Here is a 16,713-nt window from a genome sequence, read left to right as displayed (position 1 = left end):
ACTCTAGTTCTGGCATCTTACTTATGTTCATACTGATTAGGTCCCTGGCAGTCAGTACTGCCTTTTATTCTCTTTTTTGCAGTGAATTTTTCTGCCTTGTCATTCTTGCAGAAAGTGGTCGCTTTTCTATTTGTATAGTTGCAGCTATTCTTTTCCTAGATCTCCAGTTGAGTTCACAGGTGTTCAGAATGATTTGATAGCTTTCTAGCTGAATTCCCAGGACCAGACAAAACTAAGGTCTCTTACTCTTCCACCATCTTGGACTCAGTCCCCCAAACTCCTCTAGTGTTAAAGATTTTTCTATATAATGTTTATATTGCCATGCTGGTTGTTTGATTGGTCATCACTACATGGGGTGTTTTCTTTTTTTTCTTCCAGTTACTTCCTTCTGTTTTAGTTATAGCTCTACAAAAATTCCAGTGCAATATATTCAAGCAACAGTTAGTGTTACTAGGAATATTTGGTTTATTTATATTTAATATTCTAATGGTGATATTGGTATTTGAATTTACCAACTTTTATGCTTTTCCTTACACCCAATCATTTTTTTTTATTACTTGTTTCTTATGTCTTCCTGTTTACATTTTAAGAAAATAATTCTACATTTCATTCTTTTTCTGTAAATTTTGTATACTCAGTATCATATTGCTTTAGCGAAAAATTAAAGTTTTTTTTAAAAAGAAACATGCTTTTTAAATCTAGTCACAGTGTGAAATTACGTCCTGCCTTAATTTCAAGTTGTCGATATATGCACATTATGATATTTATTTACATCTATTTTTAATGATAAGGATTTTTTAAAAAAATAATGTAATATGTTGAAATCATAAGTAAGGAGCTCAAGAGAATTTCACAAACTGATCCCATCTCTAAGCCACTGAGATCACGAAACAGGATGTTGTTTGTCGTGTTGAGCTCCTCAGTAACTTTCCCCAAAGCTAGGCAGTCCTTTAATATATAAGGCAAGAGATTGCTGTCCTCACTTTTGAACTTTATGTAAAAGTAATCAGGCAGTGGGAGCTCTTTTGTATTTGGCTTCTTTTCTTTCCATCATTTGTGAATTTATCTGTATTTACCACAGGTTATTATGCCTCATTCATTAGAATGGATGGATCCAATTCCATTGTGAATATCACCCGACTGCATCATTCTACTGTTACTGAGTAGGTGGATGGTTCTCAGTATGGAACTGTCATGAATAGTACTGGCATGTAAAATGTATAATTTGTCTTTTAGTGATATGCACAAATGTGTGCTGGCAATTTATGTGGGACTGAATTGTTGGTAAATATGTTTAGATATTTTCAGCTTTAATAGATACTAGCAAACACTTTGCCAAAATCTTTATACCAGTTTTCCCACCACCAGCAGTGTACCGGATTTCTGACTTGTCCACATACTTTACCAAAACTTGGTTTTTTTATGTAGTTCTTTTACGGTAGTCTTCTGGTTGGTGTGTGATGTTACCAAGTCGTGGTTTTATTTGCTTTTTTGTTGTTTGTTACTTCCTGTTAGTATGGAGTTTGGTTAACCTTTGGATAATCTCTTTTTCAAAGTGTCTAGTGGGTTATTGTGCCCATTTTTTTTCTGTTGTGATAGCTTTCTCTTCTGGCTTTGTAGTTTTGTATATATCCTAAGAACGAGTCCTTTGTCTCCTCTCTCACCCTACCTCTATTTCTATCTCTTGAGCTTGTAATGCAGAGTAGTTCTTAACTGCAGTGTAATCCAGTTTGTCAGTTCACCCTTTATGGTTCTGTTTTTATCATTTTTAGAAATCTTCCCTTATACCAAGACCTCAGAGACAGAATCCTTTGTGTTTTTCTAAAGACATCATTACGTTTACAATTCTGTTCTGAAACCTATTAAAAATCAGTGTGTTGCGTGTTTTGTGTATTGACGGAGGCTTTCTGTTTTTGTTTTTTTCCTATCAGATTAGCTAACAAATTGAAATGTATTCTGAAAATATTGTATTGTGCTCTTTTCATTTGTTTGTACAAGTCTTCATATGCATTAACACCATCACAATCTTGGATCAGACTTCTCTTGTGATTTCTCTCCATCTTTTCCTGCCTCTAGTGATGTTTAGCAATCTCACAGGACCACACACTCAATGTCAGTTTTGATGTCAAAGACCTTCCATGGGCATCTTTGCTCTGGTGAATGATTATTTCAATATTCCCATAGCAGAATGGCTTTCAGGGGCTTGGCAATAGAAGTCTTCTTCTTGTTATACACTGTAACTGGAATTGTGGCAGTCTGATAGCTGTTTTATCATTATCGCTCTCTTTAGGTCACTGGAGATAAGTTCTATCAATTTTATCACCAAATATGAGTATAGTCAACTCACTGGTCATTGTCTCTAAATAAGTCCCACCCATAGTGACAGCTTTTGGGTGAAAAGATTTCTGCCATGATTCTGGATGCACACCTCTTTCATATGTTTACAGAGTAGCCAGGGGTGTGTCCATTGTGGTACACTGTGGGTCTTTGGTGTCTTCCAGACCATTCAGATTAGCTGTATGGACCACTGGTTGGAAGGAGCTTAAAGTCAAAGCTTCCAGGTACGTTGAGTTTTTTGTTTTTTTTTTAAGATTTTTATTCATTTATTGAGAGAGAGAGAAAGAATGGTAGAGAGAGCATGAGAGGGAAGAAGGTCAGAGGGAGAAGCAGACTCCCCGTTGAGCAGGGAGCCCGATGTGGGACTCTATCCCGGGGCTCCAGGATCATGACCTGAGCCGAAGGCAGTCGCTCAACCAACTGAGCCACCCAGGCACCCTGGTACATTGAGTTTTTAATTTTCCTCTGTATATCACTGCCAAATGAGCAGCAGAGCAGCAAAAAGGAAAATGAATTTTGGATACTGTCATGAATATCAGAAGAAAATCATACATTTGCTGTGTACAGCATTGTTATTATTCCTTGAAATCATGCTGTGAACTCATGACTTGGAGCAGTGTTTCCTTGATTTTCCTCAGGTACAGGCACACAGAGTAAGTCGTGTGCATTCATAGGCTCAACATTTCCTCCAGATCTTCACCTAAATTCAGCACAATCCAAAGTATTTTTATCCTTGTGACCAACACTGTTTCATTTTACACAGTCTTGTCCAGCTTTTAAGTCTGTGTTGCTCTTTTTAATATTTTCCATTGATGGTTGGTGAATACCTCTGCCCTAATTCCTATGTGTTTCCCAATTCTCTGCCCTTTTTTTGTAATGAGCCATGAGTCCACTATATCCAGGATGTGCTTTGCCCAGATAAGGAGTACAAAATACTCTCATCTTTTCAGATAACATGTAAATTCTATGCTTTTGCACAGTTTAGTTTTTTGTTTTTTGTTTTTTACCATGTCCTTTAGAAAGCTCACTATATAAATTTAAAGTAAACCCTCATGGGTATTGGGATTTTTTTTACCTAGTTGAATGCAAGACCCACGGAGACATTACAGAAGTGAAAGTTACAGCTCACTCAATTCTTCTGTATTGTATCCTGCCTTTCACAGCCTTGCAAAATATTTCCTGAAGTAAATTGAATAGATTTTATCCCAGATCCTGTGTCAGGTTATGAATGTTTAATGGGGTGGTGTACATATGGAAAAATTAGACTGGAGCCCAGCTGGTATCATACTGACTGGTGGATATTGTTGGGAGATGACTCTCTATGAGTTACATTTTCTCCATGTGTTATGGATAGATGATTTGAACGTTTTTATTCTAATTGTCTTTCCATTTATGTTTGTGTATTAAAACACTTGGGGATATAGTGATAGTATCTTGCCCTTGGGTAGAAGACAGATGTGTTTATTGTACAGGAAAATGTATGTCTCCTTCCATGACAAAAGTCTGGGCAGATAGGCTAGATGTTCCGTTAAGATATTATGGTTTCCTGTGCTCAGAGTCTCACAGATGTAGCACAAACCCACTCCATGTCCAGCAGCTACCTGTAGGAATTGTGGGTGGGAGGCTGGCAAGTGAAATTAGCGTGATCAAGATGTTGATGATGTTTGCTGTGTCATGAGCAATGGCCTTTGGTCTTCAATCTAGGAGTCTTCTGTCTTCTGCCAGCAGTGGAAAATTGTTAGAGGCCAACTTATTACATTTATAGAATGTGTGTAATCTTGGACTTTTTATAGGTCTTAAGATTATCCATGGACTTTATTCAAAACAAAATAGACATTCATGGGTGTGTTGTTGCTTTTGTTTGTTCATTTGTTTTGTTTTTCGTTGTACATATTAGTGAAATCCTATGGTATTTGTCTCTGACGTATTTCATGTAGCATAATACCTTCTAGGTCTGTCCATGTTGTAACAAATAGCTAGAAACAACAAAAAAAGCAGAAACAGACCCATAAATACAATGAACAACCTGCTGGTTACCAGAGTATACCCCAGTGGTAGGATGAGCAAAATAGGTAAAGGGTAATGGGAAGTACAGAGTTTTAGTCATGGAATTAATGAGTCATGGGGATAAAAGATATAGCATAGGGAATACATTCAATGCTATTATAATAACATTGTGTAGTGACAGACAGTAGCTTACTTGTTGTGAGCATTATAGAACCTATAGAGTTGTGAAATCACTGTTGTATACCTCAACTGATGTAATATTGTATGTCAGTTATGATTTTTTTTGTCAGTTATACCTTAATAGAAAACAAAACAGAGGGACGCCTGGGTGGCTCAGTCGTTAAGCGTCTGCCTTCAGCTCAGGTCATGATCCCAGGGTCCTGGGATTGAGTCCCACATCGGGCTCCCTGCTCCACGGGGAGGCTGCTTCTCCCTCTGACTGCCGCTCCCCCCTGCTTGTGTGCTCACTTGCTCTCTCTGTCTCTCTGACAAATAAATAAAAAAAGAAAAGAAAATAGGGGCGCCTGGGTGGCCCAGTTGGTTGAGCGACTGCCTTCGGCTCGGGTCATGATCCTGGAGTCCGGGGATCGAGTCCCGCATCGGGCTCCCTGCTCGGCGGGGAGTCTGCTTCTCCCTCCGACCCTCCCCTCTCTCATGTGCTCTCTCTCATTCTTTCTCTCAAATAAATAAATAAAATCTTAAAAAAAAAAAAAAAAAGAAAATAGACACAGATAGGTTGAGCTACTTTGTTAAGAAGTTGCATGTAGGGCGCCTGGGTGGCTCAGTTGGTTAAGCGTCTGCCTTCCTCTCAGGTCGTGATCCCAGGGTCCTGGGATCGAGTCCCACATCAGGCTCCCCCTGCTCTGAGGGGAGCCTGCTTCTCCCTCTGCCTCTGTCTGCCACTCCCCCTGCTTGTGCTCTCGCTCTCTCTCTCTCTCTGTCAAATAAATAAATAAAATCTTTAAAAAGAAAAAAAAAGTTGCATGTAAAGAAAGCTAACCTACTCTCCAAATGCAGCGAATCCTAGGTATTCATAGTAGGATATAGAGTTAGGATGGCAAATTTCTAGGTGCCACAATGGAGAAAACGTAAATTATGGAGAAACGAGAGTATACAGGAGAGAAGAGAATGTGGCCAGCAGGGTGCAGAAGTGAATAGGACATAGAAGAGCCTGGAGTCCTCAAAGGCTGAGCAGCCCAAGGAGATAAAAGGAAGAGCAATAATTTTTTTTTTTTTAAGATTTTATATATTTATTTGACAGAGACAGCAAGAAAGGGAACACAAGCAGGGGGAGTGGGGCAGGGAGAAGCAGGCTTCCCGCCGATCAGGGAGCCCGACCTGGGGCTTGATCCCAGGACCCTGGGATCATGACCTGAGCCGAAGGCAGACGCCTAATGACTGAGCCACCCAGGCGCCCAAGAACAGTAATTTCTATGAGAGTTTCTTCAGTTGTTTTCCCTGCAATGTGCTCTCTCTTATCTCTCACCATTAAAGTGTATATTATAATGGCCACATATCTCATGAAGCCTTCTCTGTTTAAGTGCTGTCTTGTGGGGACACTGGAAAATGCAACTGATTTTTCTGCCCATGTTCATTTTAGGCAAGGTCAGTTTTTAGAAGGAAGCCAGAGATGCAAACTGAAGAGATCCTGTACCCTGAAGAAGTGGGCATTAGTAAAAGTATAGGGAAAACTTGGTATTTTTACAAAGCTGTGTAATCTGTGAGGTCCAAGCTAAGAAATCCAGCAATGAACCAGGACCATACTGTTCCTGCATTACTTGTCAAAGTGGGAACTGTTTCCGAGAATATGTTTGGCATGGTGACAGGAAGAAGGAGAAATAAAAGGAGCCCCAGAGAGGAGTGGCGGATCCTGTTCACCCTGCAGGAGTGACATTAGGTTGAATGAAAAGTGAAGGGAGGGAAGGACTCCAGGCCCACCTATTTGGTCCTCTTCCCTAAGTTGAGAGACTCTTTGAAACTGTTCGTCTTCTCTGATGCAGACCTGGAATTTTGTGTGGAGCGTACATTCTCAAGGTTTGACTGCCCGGAACTGGTAGTGTGCTTCAGATTACAGAAGTATTTTTTGTTTTTGTTTTAAGTATACTTAGTGCTCTTCATTGAACTGAAGCTGGATTCCATGCAGCCTTGATTCAGTCTCTTGGTTCCCGTGTGAGGTGTGCCGCCTCCTTGTTTTTCTCCACCACCTAGAAAGGAATCATTTTTATCATTCTTTGGTTAAACCTGAGAGATAAATGAGGTAAGGGAGCCATGGATTCAGCTCTGGTGTTAAATGAACTTTGTCTATTCTTCTTCCACTTGACTAGATCAGTACCTTTGTACAGAGAGTTTCTTTGCTATGGGCACTCTCAGGAAAGAATAGAACATCATCCTTGAGAGAAAAAAAATGACATAGGTCAGTGTAATGACTAGGACTTCTGTGACAACTCCCAGTCCGTCACTGTCGCAGTGGAGAATCCCACAGTGTTTCAGGAGCCCTGGAGGATGTTACTAAGTGAGGGCAGGGTACCTGCAGGAGATGAGAGTTCCAGAATTCTTTTATTTTTTTTTTAAGATTTATTTGGGAGAGAGAGAGATAGCATAAGCAGTGGTGGGGCAGGATGGGGGGGTGGATATATAATCTCAAGCAGACTCCGCAATGAGTGCAGAGCCCCATTTAGGGCTCAGTCTCATGACCCCGAGATCACAACCTGAGCCAAACCCAAGAGTTAGACACTCAACCAACTCTGCCACCCAGGCGCCCTCATTCCACAAGTCTTATACATCAGTTAACCTCCCATGTTAGGGTCTCTGGACCAAGCCTGTGTGTTTGAGCTGATCAGAATGCAAAGAGGACCCTGTGAAAGCCTGTGATTACCCACAAAACAAAGCTTAAATACTCTACTATAAATTACAGTGTATGAGTCCAATATGTGGCTTGATATTTGAATAAAATGGATGTTTTCATGTTTACATTTAGATTATGATTTACTTAGCTGTTGTTCTGGACATTTATTTTACAGCACTTATTATGCTTCCTTTGGGGAACGTTTCGTACCTGACACCAATGTGACCCATTACAGGTTCATGTACTTAATTTCCTCTGTCCTGTATGTCAGATTCCTCCACTACAAGATTAATAATTTTTCTCGGGGCGCCTGGGTGGCTCAGTCGTTAAGAGTCTGCCTTCGGCTCAGGTCATGATCCCAGGGTCCTGGGATCGAGCCCCACATCAGGCTCCCTGCTCCGTGGGAAGCCTGCTTCTCCCTCTCCCACTCCCCCTGCTTGTGTTCCCTCTCTCGCTTTGTCTCTCTCTGTCAAATAAATAAAATCTTTTAAAAAAAGATGAATAATTTTTCTCATTTATTATCATGTACCTTGGGAGGATTTACTGAAAGATGTGCATTAATCATCTCATTTAATCTGGAAACTCCCTTCTCTGTTTCACTTTGTAGTCAGCTTTGAAAATGAAGGCTCTCTCCTGTGTTTACTGGCAATAGCAGAGATTGTAAGTCAGTCAGCATAGGTCCTCCAAGTTTCCATTCTATTACACACTCATGTCACAGACCAACTCTTCCTTAGCATTTCTCTGTTGCTCTGTGGAAGGAAAGTATGCATCATATATGTCCCATTGCCCTAAAATTGTAAAATATAACTTAGTACAAAGGTAAATGAGCAAAAACTTAAACAATACGTATCTCATTTTTTTTTTAACACTGGTTCAGTTTTATTATCGGTGGTAACCAGTATTTAAGCACCAATGAAAACAGGTGAGCAGCGAATACCCCAGGGCCAGTACAGGCAAACAATTATGCCCCCCAAACAAAGTAGCAACTACTGCCCAAATCATGCCCCTAGGGAAGGACACACTGCCTAAAATGGGACTCTCTTTTGGACTCAGCCCCTGGCACAAAGTGCTGCATGGTCTGCACTACCATGGAAAGCTGGTTAAGCAAGGAGGCAGTGGAAATTTGCAGGAGGACAGAGTCTTCGGCAGTTACTTTGATCAGCAGGTCACTGCCAGTCACTGTGAGCTCCGTCTGAACGGCCCCGTGGAAGGGTTCGGCACCTGAGGTCAGGTACTGGCAGGCCACCTCCGCATCCATGTAGCACAGGAAAGGCACTGTAAGGGTGAACTCCAACACTTGGTTTCCTGAGGCTTTGCCCGAGGCCGAGGCCAAAGCCAAGGCTGAAGCCTCTTCACCCTGCCTTGGGGAAAACGATGCCCCCTCGACCTGGGGAGCTCTTCCAGCCACTGTGGGCTCGGCTGCGGTGCTGCCCCAGCCTCCAGGTTCTCCGGGGCTTCCAGGGCCAGTGGGCGCTCCAGCACCACCCTCTGCACTGCCCGCGCCGTCGTCTGGGGCCTGCATGGCTCTACGTATTTCGTTTTTATCATTGTGTGTTTGTCTCTGTGTTTTGTTTGCAAGACACAAAACCCTTCATCCACAAATAGATTTATGTTTTATGCCCCTGAAGACATTTCTTAGATTCAAGGACAGTAAGGAATTTTTGGTCTGTCATTTTTATTCTTTTTAATTTAATTTGTAATTTTTTTCTGTGTTATGTTTTATCCTCACTCACCTCTTTTAGATATGTTCTGTGATTTAATCACGTTTGCATTCCCATTGTCACTTTGAAACCTGCTGTGAATCTTCTTTTATAGTTGCCTCTGTTTACTGGTCTGTGTGTTCCTCTTAGACCTATTCAGTGTCACACAATCTGGGGTAAAACTCAGGCTCCACTATCACTGAAGTTTTGGCAAGATATTTATTGAAAGATGAAGAACAATTCTGTTTTCATAGGTTACTGTGGATTCATGGATAAATTTATGAAAAAGAGTTAGAATGGCATGTAGTGGGTAGTAAATGTTCAAAAAGAATTGTTTCTGTTCATGGTGTTAGAAGTTGTAATTTCTACAATATTCTTTAATTTCAAAGTCTTCCATGATTTCCTCTATTTTTTTTAATTTTTGGAATTTAATAGTGTGGCTCTTGAACTGAGATGTTGGCATCACTTGCAAGCTCATGAGAAATGTAGAAACTCAGACCCCACATAGAAATTCCAATCAGAATATGAATTTTAATAAGAGGTTCACTTCATTGTCATACACATTAACACTGGAGAAGTAGACCTCTAGCTCACCGTTACTTTTCCATTATTCTATCCCTGTCTTTATGTTTGTAGTACATTATTTTGGTAACAATAGCTTTATAGTATTCTTTAAATCAGTAAGTGTGGTACCACCAACACACTATTCAGTTTCAAGATTGTTCTGGGCATGTGTTATCCTGTGACATCCATATGAATGTTAGGATGGTTTTGATCTTTCTGCCAAAATTGGCACTGGGATTTTGATAAGATTATTTTAAAGGTTATGTTATTGTTTGATCTCCATTTTATTCATTTCTGTTTTTTCTTTTTTAATTCCTTCCTTTACTAAATTTCAGCTATGTTTCTTCTTTTTCTAGTTCCTTGTAGTGTAATGTTAGTTTTACTTTATTTCAAATTTCTCTTTTTTTAAAAAGATTTTATTTATTTATTTGAGAGAGAGAATGAGCAGGGAGGGGGCAGAGGGAAAGGGAGCAGCAGACTCCCCGCTGATCAGGGAGCCTGATGTAGAGCTTCACCCAGGACACTGGGATCATGACCTGAGCCAAAGGCAGGGGCCCGACCTACTGAGCCACCCCGGCGCCCCTGAATTTTTTCTTAACTCAAGCATTATATCATAAAATAATGGAAAATTGAAAGTCTAGGAGGGAAAATTCACAGAAATAAACAATAAAAGTGATGTCCAATAAATAAAATAGCATAAAAATTAAAATACGGATCCTTTAGTGTTTTCTATACATCATGTCGTCTGTGAACAGAAGTAGTTTCTCTTTTCCTTTTTCAGTTGGATTACTTTTATATATTTTTTTCTTGCCTAATTGTTCTGACTATAAAATCCACTACTATGCTGAATCGAAGTGGTGAAGTCACTTCAGTACCTTGTTTCCGATCATACAGAAGGCTTCATTCTTTTACTATTGGATATGTTAGATTTCAGCTTTTAGTACATACATGGCCTTTATTAGGCTGAGCTGATTTCCTTTTATTCCTACTACTGAGTGTTTTAAATCATGAAACAGTGTCCAGTATGCTCACTTTCTCCTTCTGCATGAATAAATGTGATCATGTCATGTTTGATCTTCATTGTTTTCATGTGCTGTCCTAAATTTATAGATTTCTTTTTGTTGAAACACCCTGAATTCCAGGAAGAGTTCCCACTTAATTATGTTGTAAAATTTGCTCTTGATTCATGTTGTTTCCTTTTATTGGGGAGTTTACATGACTATTCGTCTCAGTAGTAATTTTTAGTCTTCTTTGCTTATAGTGTCTTTCTTGGCTTTATTATTGTGTCACAGAGAGTGTTTTACAATTTCCTTTCTCTTCACTCCTTGGAAATGTTATAGGAGATTTAAAGTACTTTCTCATTGTTTGTTTGAATAATCGAGACTATTCATCTGGCATAGGACTTTCCTTTGTTAGGAGCTTTTTTTTTTATTACTTTTTCAATCTACTTAGTAGTGGTAGATCAGTGGAGACTTTTTTTTCCCCCTCTGTGATTGAGTCAGGTAGGTTATACCTTTTTGGAAATTTACACTTTTTTTTTTAATCTCTCTTTGTGGGCATATAATTATCCATCACTGCTTCTTTTAATTGGCTTTATTTCCATGCTATCGGTTACTCTGCTTTCACTTCTTCACTTTTGATTTTACTGGTCTTCTCTCTGTCATTCTTCCATGATTTACTTAAAAGTATGTCAATTTTGTGGATCTCTTCTGAAAACCACCTCTCCCTATTGTAGATATTTTTCTGTTTTTGCTATATCCTATTTTGTTGATTTCTCTTTTAAGTTTCCTTCCTTTCTTCTAGTTTTGAGCTGAGATAGTACTTTTCCTGATTTTTTGAGGTATAGGAAAGTGATGGGTGCTCCAGCATGACAAGACTTCAGAACTATATGTTAGGCTATGTGGTCAGTATGTTGTCTGCAAGTTTATGTCTCCCTGGAGGAATAAAGCCCCAATGATTCCATCAGCCATCTTACTGAAGTTCTCTGATTGATTTTATTTTTGCATATTAGACATTTTCATTATATTCATCTGAAAATAGTAAGTGGAATGATCTTACTTTTCTCTTATTCAATATCTTTCAGCTGTATCTTCAAATGGCACCCAGAGTTTCCTGCCAACATTGTGCATAGAAGCTTCTTTCCAAAATGTGGCAGTACATAGATATAAACATAGTGCCCTTGAGAATTTACACTTCATGGTAGACTGTAACAATGATGGGGAGAGTGAAGAGCATCAAATATATCATGAAGGACATATCCAAACTGAGACAACTGCGCATAATATGAATCTCACTGCCCAAAATGGTGAAGGATATAAAACATTTTGGAAAACATCCCTTCTTAAGTCTGCTACTTCTGCAAAGCAGTGTGTTTCTATATACAAGGGCTCAAATCAAATGATTAAACATACATATTTGCAGAACGAAAAGTTGGAAAATCTGGAAAGTTGCCTAGTTCATGCTGAAAATAATTATTTCAACCATTTTGAAAGTAGGATTGGATTGACCTTTGAGTCAAATATTTCTGAAAATCAGAGATTTAAAAATGAAGAACAAAGTGCTGAGTGGGATTCATTTGAGAGGTCCTTCACCGAGGAGTTAACCCTACAAAATTACCAGGGCATTTTCAATGAAAACAGAATTCCTCAATGCAGTGAATCTGAGGAAAAATTTAACCCAGGTTCAAATGTTAATACATGTCTGAGGACTCATTTTCCAGAAAACCATTATGAATATGATAAATGTGTGGAAGTCTTTTATCAAAGCTCCAACCTTATTATACATAATAGCATCCCTATGGAAGAGAATCATTATGAATATAATGAATGTGAGAAAGCTCTTAACCAGTCTTCCAGTGTTGGTGATTATCAGAGTATTCATGTGGGAAAAGACTCATACAGATGTTATAAACCTGGGAATATGTTCAGTCAGTCATCAAGACTAAATATACATAACACAATTGGTACTGAACAAAAAAGTTACATTTGTAAGGAATGTGGCAAAGCCTTTGACTGGCACTCAACGCTGTGTCAACATCAGCCAATGTATATTGGAGGAAAACCTTACAAATATGAGGAATGTGGCAAGGTTTTTATCCACCACTCACACTTTACACAACATGACAGAATTCGTACTGGAGAGAAAATCTACCAATGTAAAGAATGTGGCAAGTGCTTTAACCATCATTCAAATCTTAGTCGCCATTACAGAATTCATACTGGAGAGAAACCTTACCAATGTAAAGAATGTGGCATGGCCTTTAACCAGCACTCAGTGCTTACTCGACATCACAGAATTCATACTGGAGAGAAACCTTACCAATGTAAAGAATGTGGCAAGGCCTTCAACCAGCACTCAAACCTTACTCAACATCACAGAATTCATACTAGAGAGAAACCTTATCAATGTAAAGAATGTGGCCAGGTCTTTAACCATCACTCAAGCCTTACTCAACATCACAGAATTCATAGTGGAGAAAAACCTTATCAATGTAAAGAATGTGGCCAAGCCTTTAACCAGCACTCAAACCTTACCCGACATCACAGAATTCATACTGGAGAGAAACCTTACCAATGTAAAGAATGTGGCAAGGCCTTTAACCAGCACTCAAAGCTTACTGAACATCACAGAATTCATACTGGAGAGAAACCGTTCATTTGTACAGAATGTGGTCAAGCCTTTAACCGGCACTCACACCTGACTCGACATCACAGAATTCATACTGGAGAGAAACCTTACCAATGTAAAGAATGTGGCAAGGCCTTTAACCAGCACTCAAAGCTTACTGAACATCACAGAATTCATACTGGAGAAAAACCTTACATATGCAAAGAATGTGGCAAGGCGTTTAACCGACACTCACACCTGACTCGACATCACAGAATTCATTTTGGACAGAAACCTTACATATGTAAGGAATGTGGCCATGCCTTTATCCAGCACTCACACCTGAGTCAGCATCACAGAATTCATACCTGAGGGAAAGCTTACCAAAGTAAAGAATGTGGGAAGGCCTTTAATCACTGTTCAACCTTTACTCATTATCACAGAATTCATAGTGGAGCAAACCTTACAATTTTAAAGAGTGTGAGAAAACTTTTAAGGACTACTCACCCCGTACTCCACATTAGAGAATTCACAGTGGAGAGTAACCATAAAATTGTAAAGAATGTGGAAAAGCTTTTAAGCAATGGTAATTCCTGATCAGAGAAAGTGTATTGGAGAAGATTTTGAAATATGAAGAATTTTGCAAGCCCTTTACTCAGAGGTCACGTTTCATTCAACATCACAGAATTCATACTGGGGAAGAACTTATAAATGTAAAGAACATGGGAAAGCTTTTAGAACTGCTCAACCCTTTTCAGCATCTCAGAGTTTATACTGAGGAGAAACGTTACAAAGTTAAAGGGTGTCACAAGCCTCTATCTGGAACTCACAACTTAACATCATAGCAATCATACAGCATAGATAAATGTAAAATGTAGAGAAAGTTGCAGTGCCTTTAACTGGAATTCAGTCTATACTCAGTATCCCAAAATGCACACTAGATTCAAACCCTAGAAACATAAACATAATCAAGGAGGAAAGACCTTCATTTTAAATATTCACTGTAGCAAACACCAGAGAGTGCATAAAGGTAAGTTACTTGAAAGATGTAAATATTTAGAAATGTATGTAAGTAAACATCAAATGTCAATAAATATCACAGAAATCAAGTAGAAAGCAGTACATGAGTCAGTCTACTCAGACATTACATCAAAATACTCATTATAAGGACTAATACAAAGTTAAACACTTAGAAAATGTATATGCTATTATGCTTCAAAAGAACAAGTGGATGGATTTTTGCGTAGATATCATTGATTTCAGTATGTCCTTGTTTTTGTTTTTGATTGTGTTGTTTTTTGGGTTTTTTTTTATTTTGTTTTTGTTTTGGTTCATCGACCCTATCTGGGATTTGTGACTAGCAAATATTAACATATTTGTACTCTCAAATCACTTCAGAAAATTCATTTACTCCTAGTGGGTTTGTGAAAGTATGTGGCTGATTGTTGTTGCATCAAAGATATGAGATGCCCTTCTTCGTTAGGTGGGACTCATGCATATCTAAGTGTCCATGGAAGAAGAGAGACAATATAATATATAATATATGAAGAAAATCTAAATGGAGATGCTGTTTGTGGCTATAACATTAATGTCAGTTATGATGGAAGAAGTGTTCAGAACATCATTATTCTCCATTTATTAAAACTAAAGAACTTCCTGGATATTATAAATAAAATATTTTCTCATCTGGTCTTTGAGAAAAAAGAGGTGCCAGTCCAGTAAAATACTGATGTATCTTCATAATTAGCTATAGTTAGAAGTAGAGGATGTCAGGTGATGTGCTTGAAATGAAGAAATCCTCAAAGATACCAAAAGAGGGGAACTCTTTCCTAAAACGGCATAGGATTACACATATAAAATTTTTAAGAATGATCTCATGCCTGAAAACAATGGAAATCACTACTCCCACATCATGATATCAGCACACAAATGCTTTTTAATGCTTGTATTCCGTATTTCCAAAAAGGATTATACAGTGGATTTGAAATGTATAACTTAGTCTGTGTGTGAACGTAATATATTTTAATTAATAAAACATAATGATTTTTAACATGTTATCATGGATGAGTAGTAAATGAAGTGTTATCCCACCATCAATGTTAACCTATCTCATTTTATATAAGGTTGTAGGCAACTGATGAAATCTATCACTTATTTAGTAATCGTGTGGAATAACATACCTAGTAGTCCATTTCCTCGGTGGCCTTAAAGTTTAAATGATGTCTGATTACTTTCCCTCTTGTTTATCTACTGTATCATTTTCTCCTCTTTGGGACTAGTAGGATATTATAACAGACATATTACAGATTATGTGGGGGTCTTACTGAGTGATTAGCTCAAGTACTCCATGATACTGCTACTTGGCATCCATTTTGTGTTGACAGTACTTTCGCAGGGGACTTGAATTGACAGCAGCCTCTCTCACTAGTGCATTCCCTAGACAATACCCTGCAGAGTCGCCAGTTAATGTAACCTCTGACATGACATTCCCAATCCACCCTTGTGAGCAACCATGTCCCCTATCTACCATGACTTTCCCCTCGTGTGTCCCTTAGAGAAGACTCTCACAGAGCTTACCTAAACCTGTTTTAGTTTTAATGGCCCAATCTGGATATAGCCCTGGGACTCTAAAGCACTGCACCATGGCCCCTAATAAAGGTATGTGCCCCACTTCAGACATGGGGGTGTTGTTTTGATGTTTCTATGAAGTAAAGACGCACTTATAACAGTGCTTGGTGTATAATAGATACCCATAAGTAGGAGAAACCTATTCCAATAGGAGTGATGCTGTAGCCCCAAGTAAGGGATAGAAAATACAGAGGATGAAGAATTGGCATAAATTCTGCACGTGGAGGAGGACACCTGTCCCAGGTTGCACAACTGACTCCCTGGATTTAGAAAAAATAACATCTGCTTGTTTATTTCCTAGTTATCTCCAGATCTCCAGTTCTATTTATCCTGATTTTTATTTCCAGCTACATAGGCATCACAGACATTCTTCTTTGCCTCTGTTGTGGCTAGAGTATCTTCAGTAAATGCTTCATTGAGATGAGAAAGACATAAGGCCAGTGGGTATAAATTGAGACATTTAGCACTGGGTTGGGGGCTGTGAATATAAGTAATACATGATGATGGCACCAAACTTAGAAAAGTAAGACCTATTAAAATGTGAAGAACTCTTTCTAATGTGGGGAGGGAAGCAGAGGTGGTTCCCTCTAGCCACTCCAAAGGCACAGGCAGCTCTTGGTGGTGTCTTCTAATGAATAAATATAATGGACATAAGGAATTGGCAAATGTGGGTTCCTGAGGATTAGGGAAGTTCTACTTTGTGTTCATGATTTAATTGAATTCCTTTGTGTGAATGAGGACCAGATGCTGTTAGATAACGATGATGACTGATTGCTCAGGCCTAGATTAGTGGCATAGGATGGGAATAGGGGCAGTTGGATGATGCAAACATTGCGGGTATAGCTTAAAAATGTCACATGGCGCGTGGCTGTCGAAGATGAAGACTTCTGGACACTGTAATAAACGGGATCAGCAAGGTGTGTGCTGTGTTTGCAGAAAGCGCTAGTATCCCAGGTATATAACCCCAACACAGGTTAGATCCACTGTAGGTGGGTGATATTTCAGGGAAGGTGATGTACTGCTGTG

The 16,713-nt window shown here is 39.0% G+C and overlaps 1 protein-coding gene across 1 annotated transcript in view; it reads left to right on the top strand.

Annotated features, from left to right (window-relative positions):
- LOC113935796 (zinc finger protein 724-like) overlaps positions 1-15,114 on the top strand; it is a 31,803-nt gene extending 16,689 nt beyond the window's left edge. Inside the window, 1 exon segment of the mRNA XM_035725235.1 lies at positions 11,537-15,114. Coding sequence (XP_035581128.1) covers positions 11,537-13,656 — 2,120 coding nt within the window. The 3' untranslated portion in view covers positions 13,657-15,114.
- Positions 15,115-16,713: the final 1,599 nt, after the last annotated feature.

Source organism: Zalophus californianus, chromosome 17 (genome assembly GCF_009762305.2).
Source record: "Zalophus californianus isolate mZalCal1 chromosome 17, mZalCal1.pri.v2, whole genome shotgun sequence".
Taxonomy (NCBI): domain Eukaryota; kingdom Metazoa; phylum Chordata; class Mammalia; order Carnivora; family Otariidae; genus Zalophus; species Zalophus californianus.
This window is presented reverse-complemented; position numbering and strand designations above follow the sequence as displayed.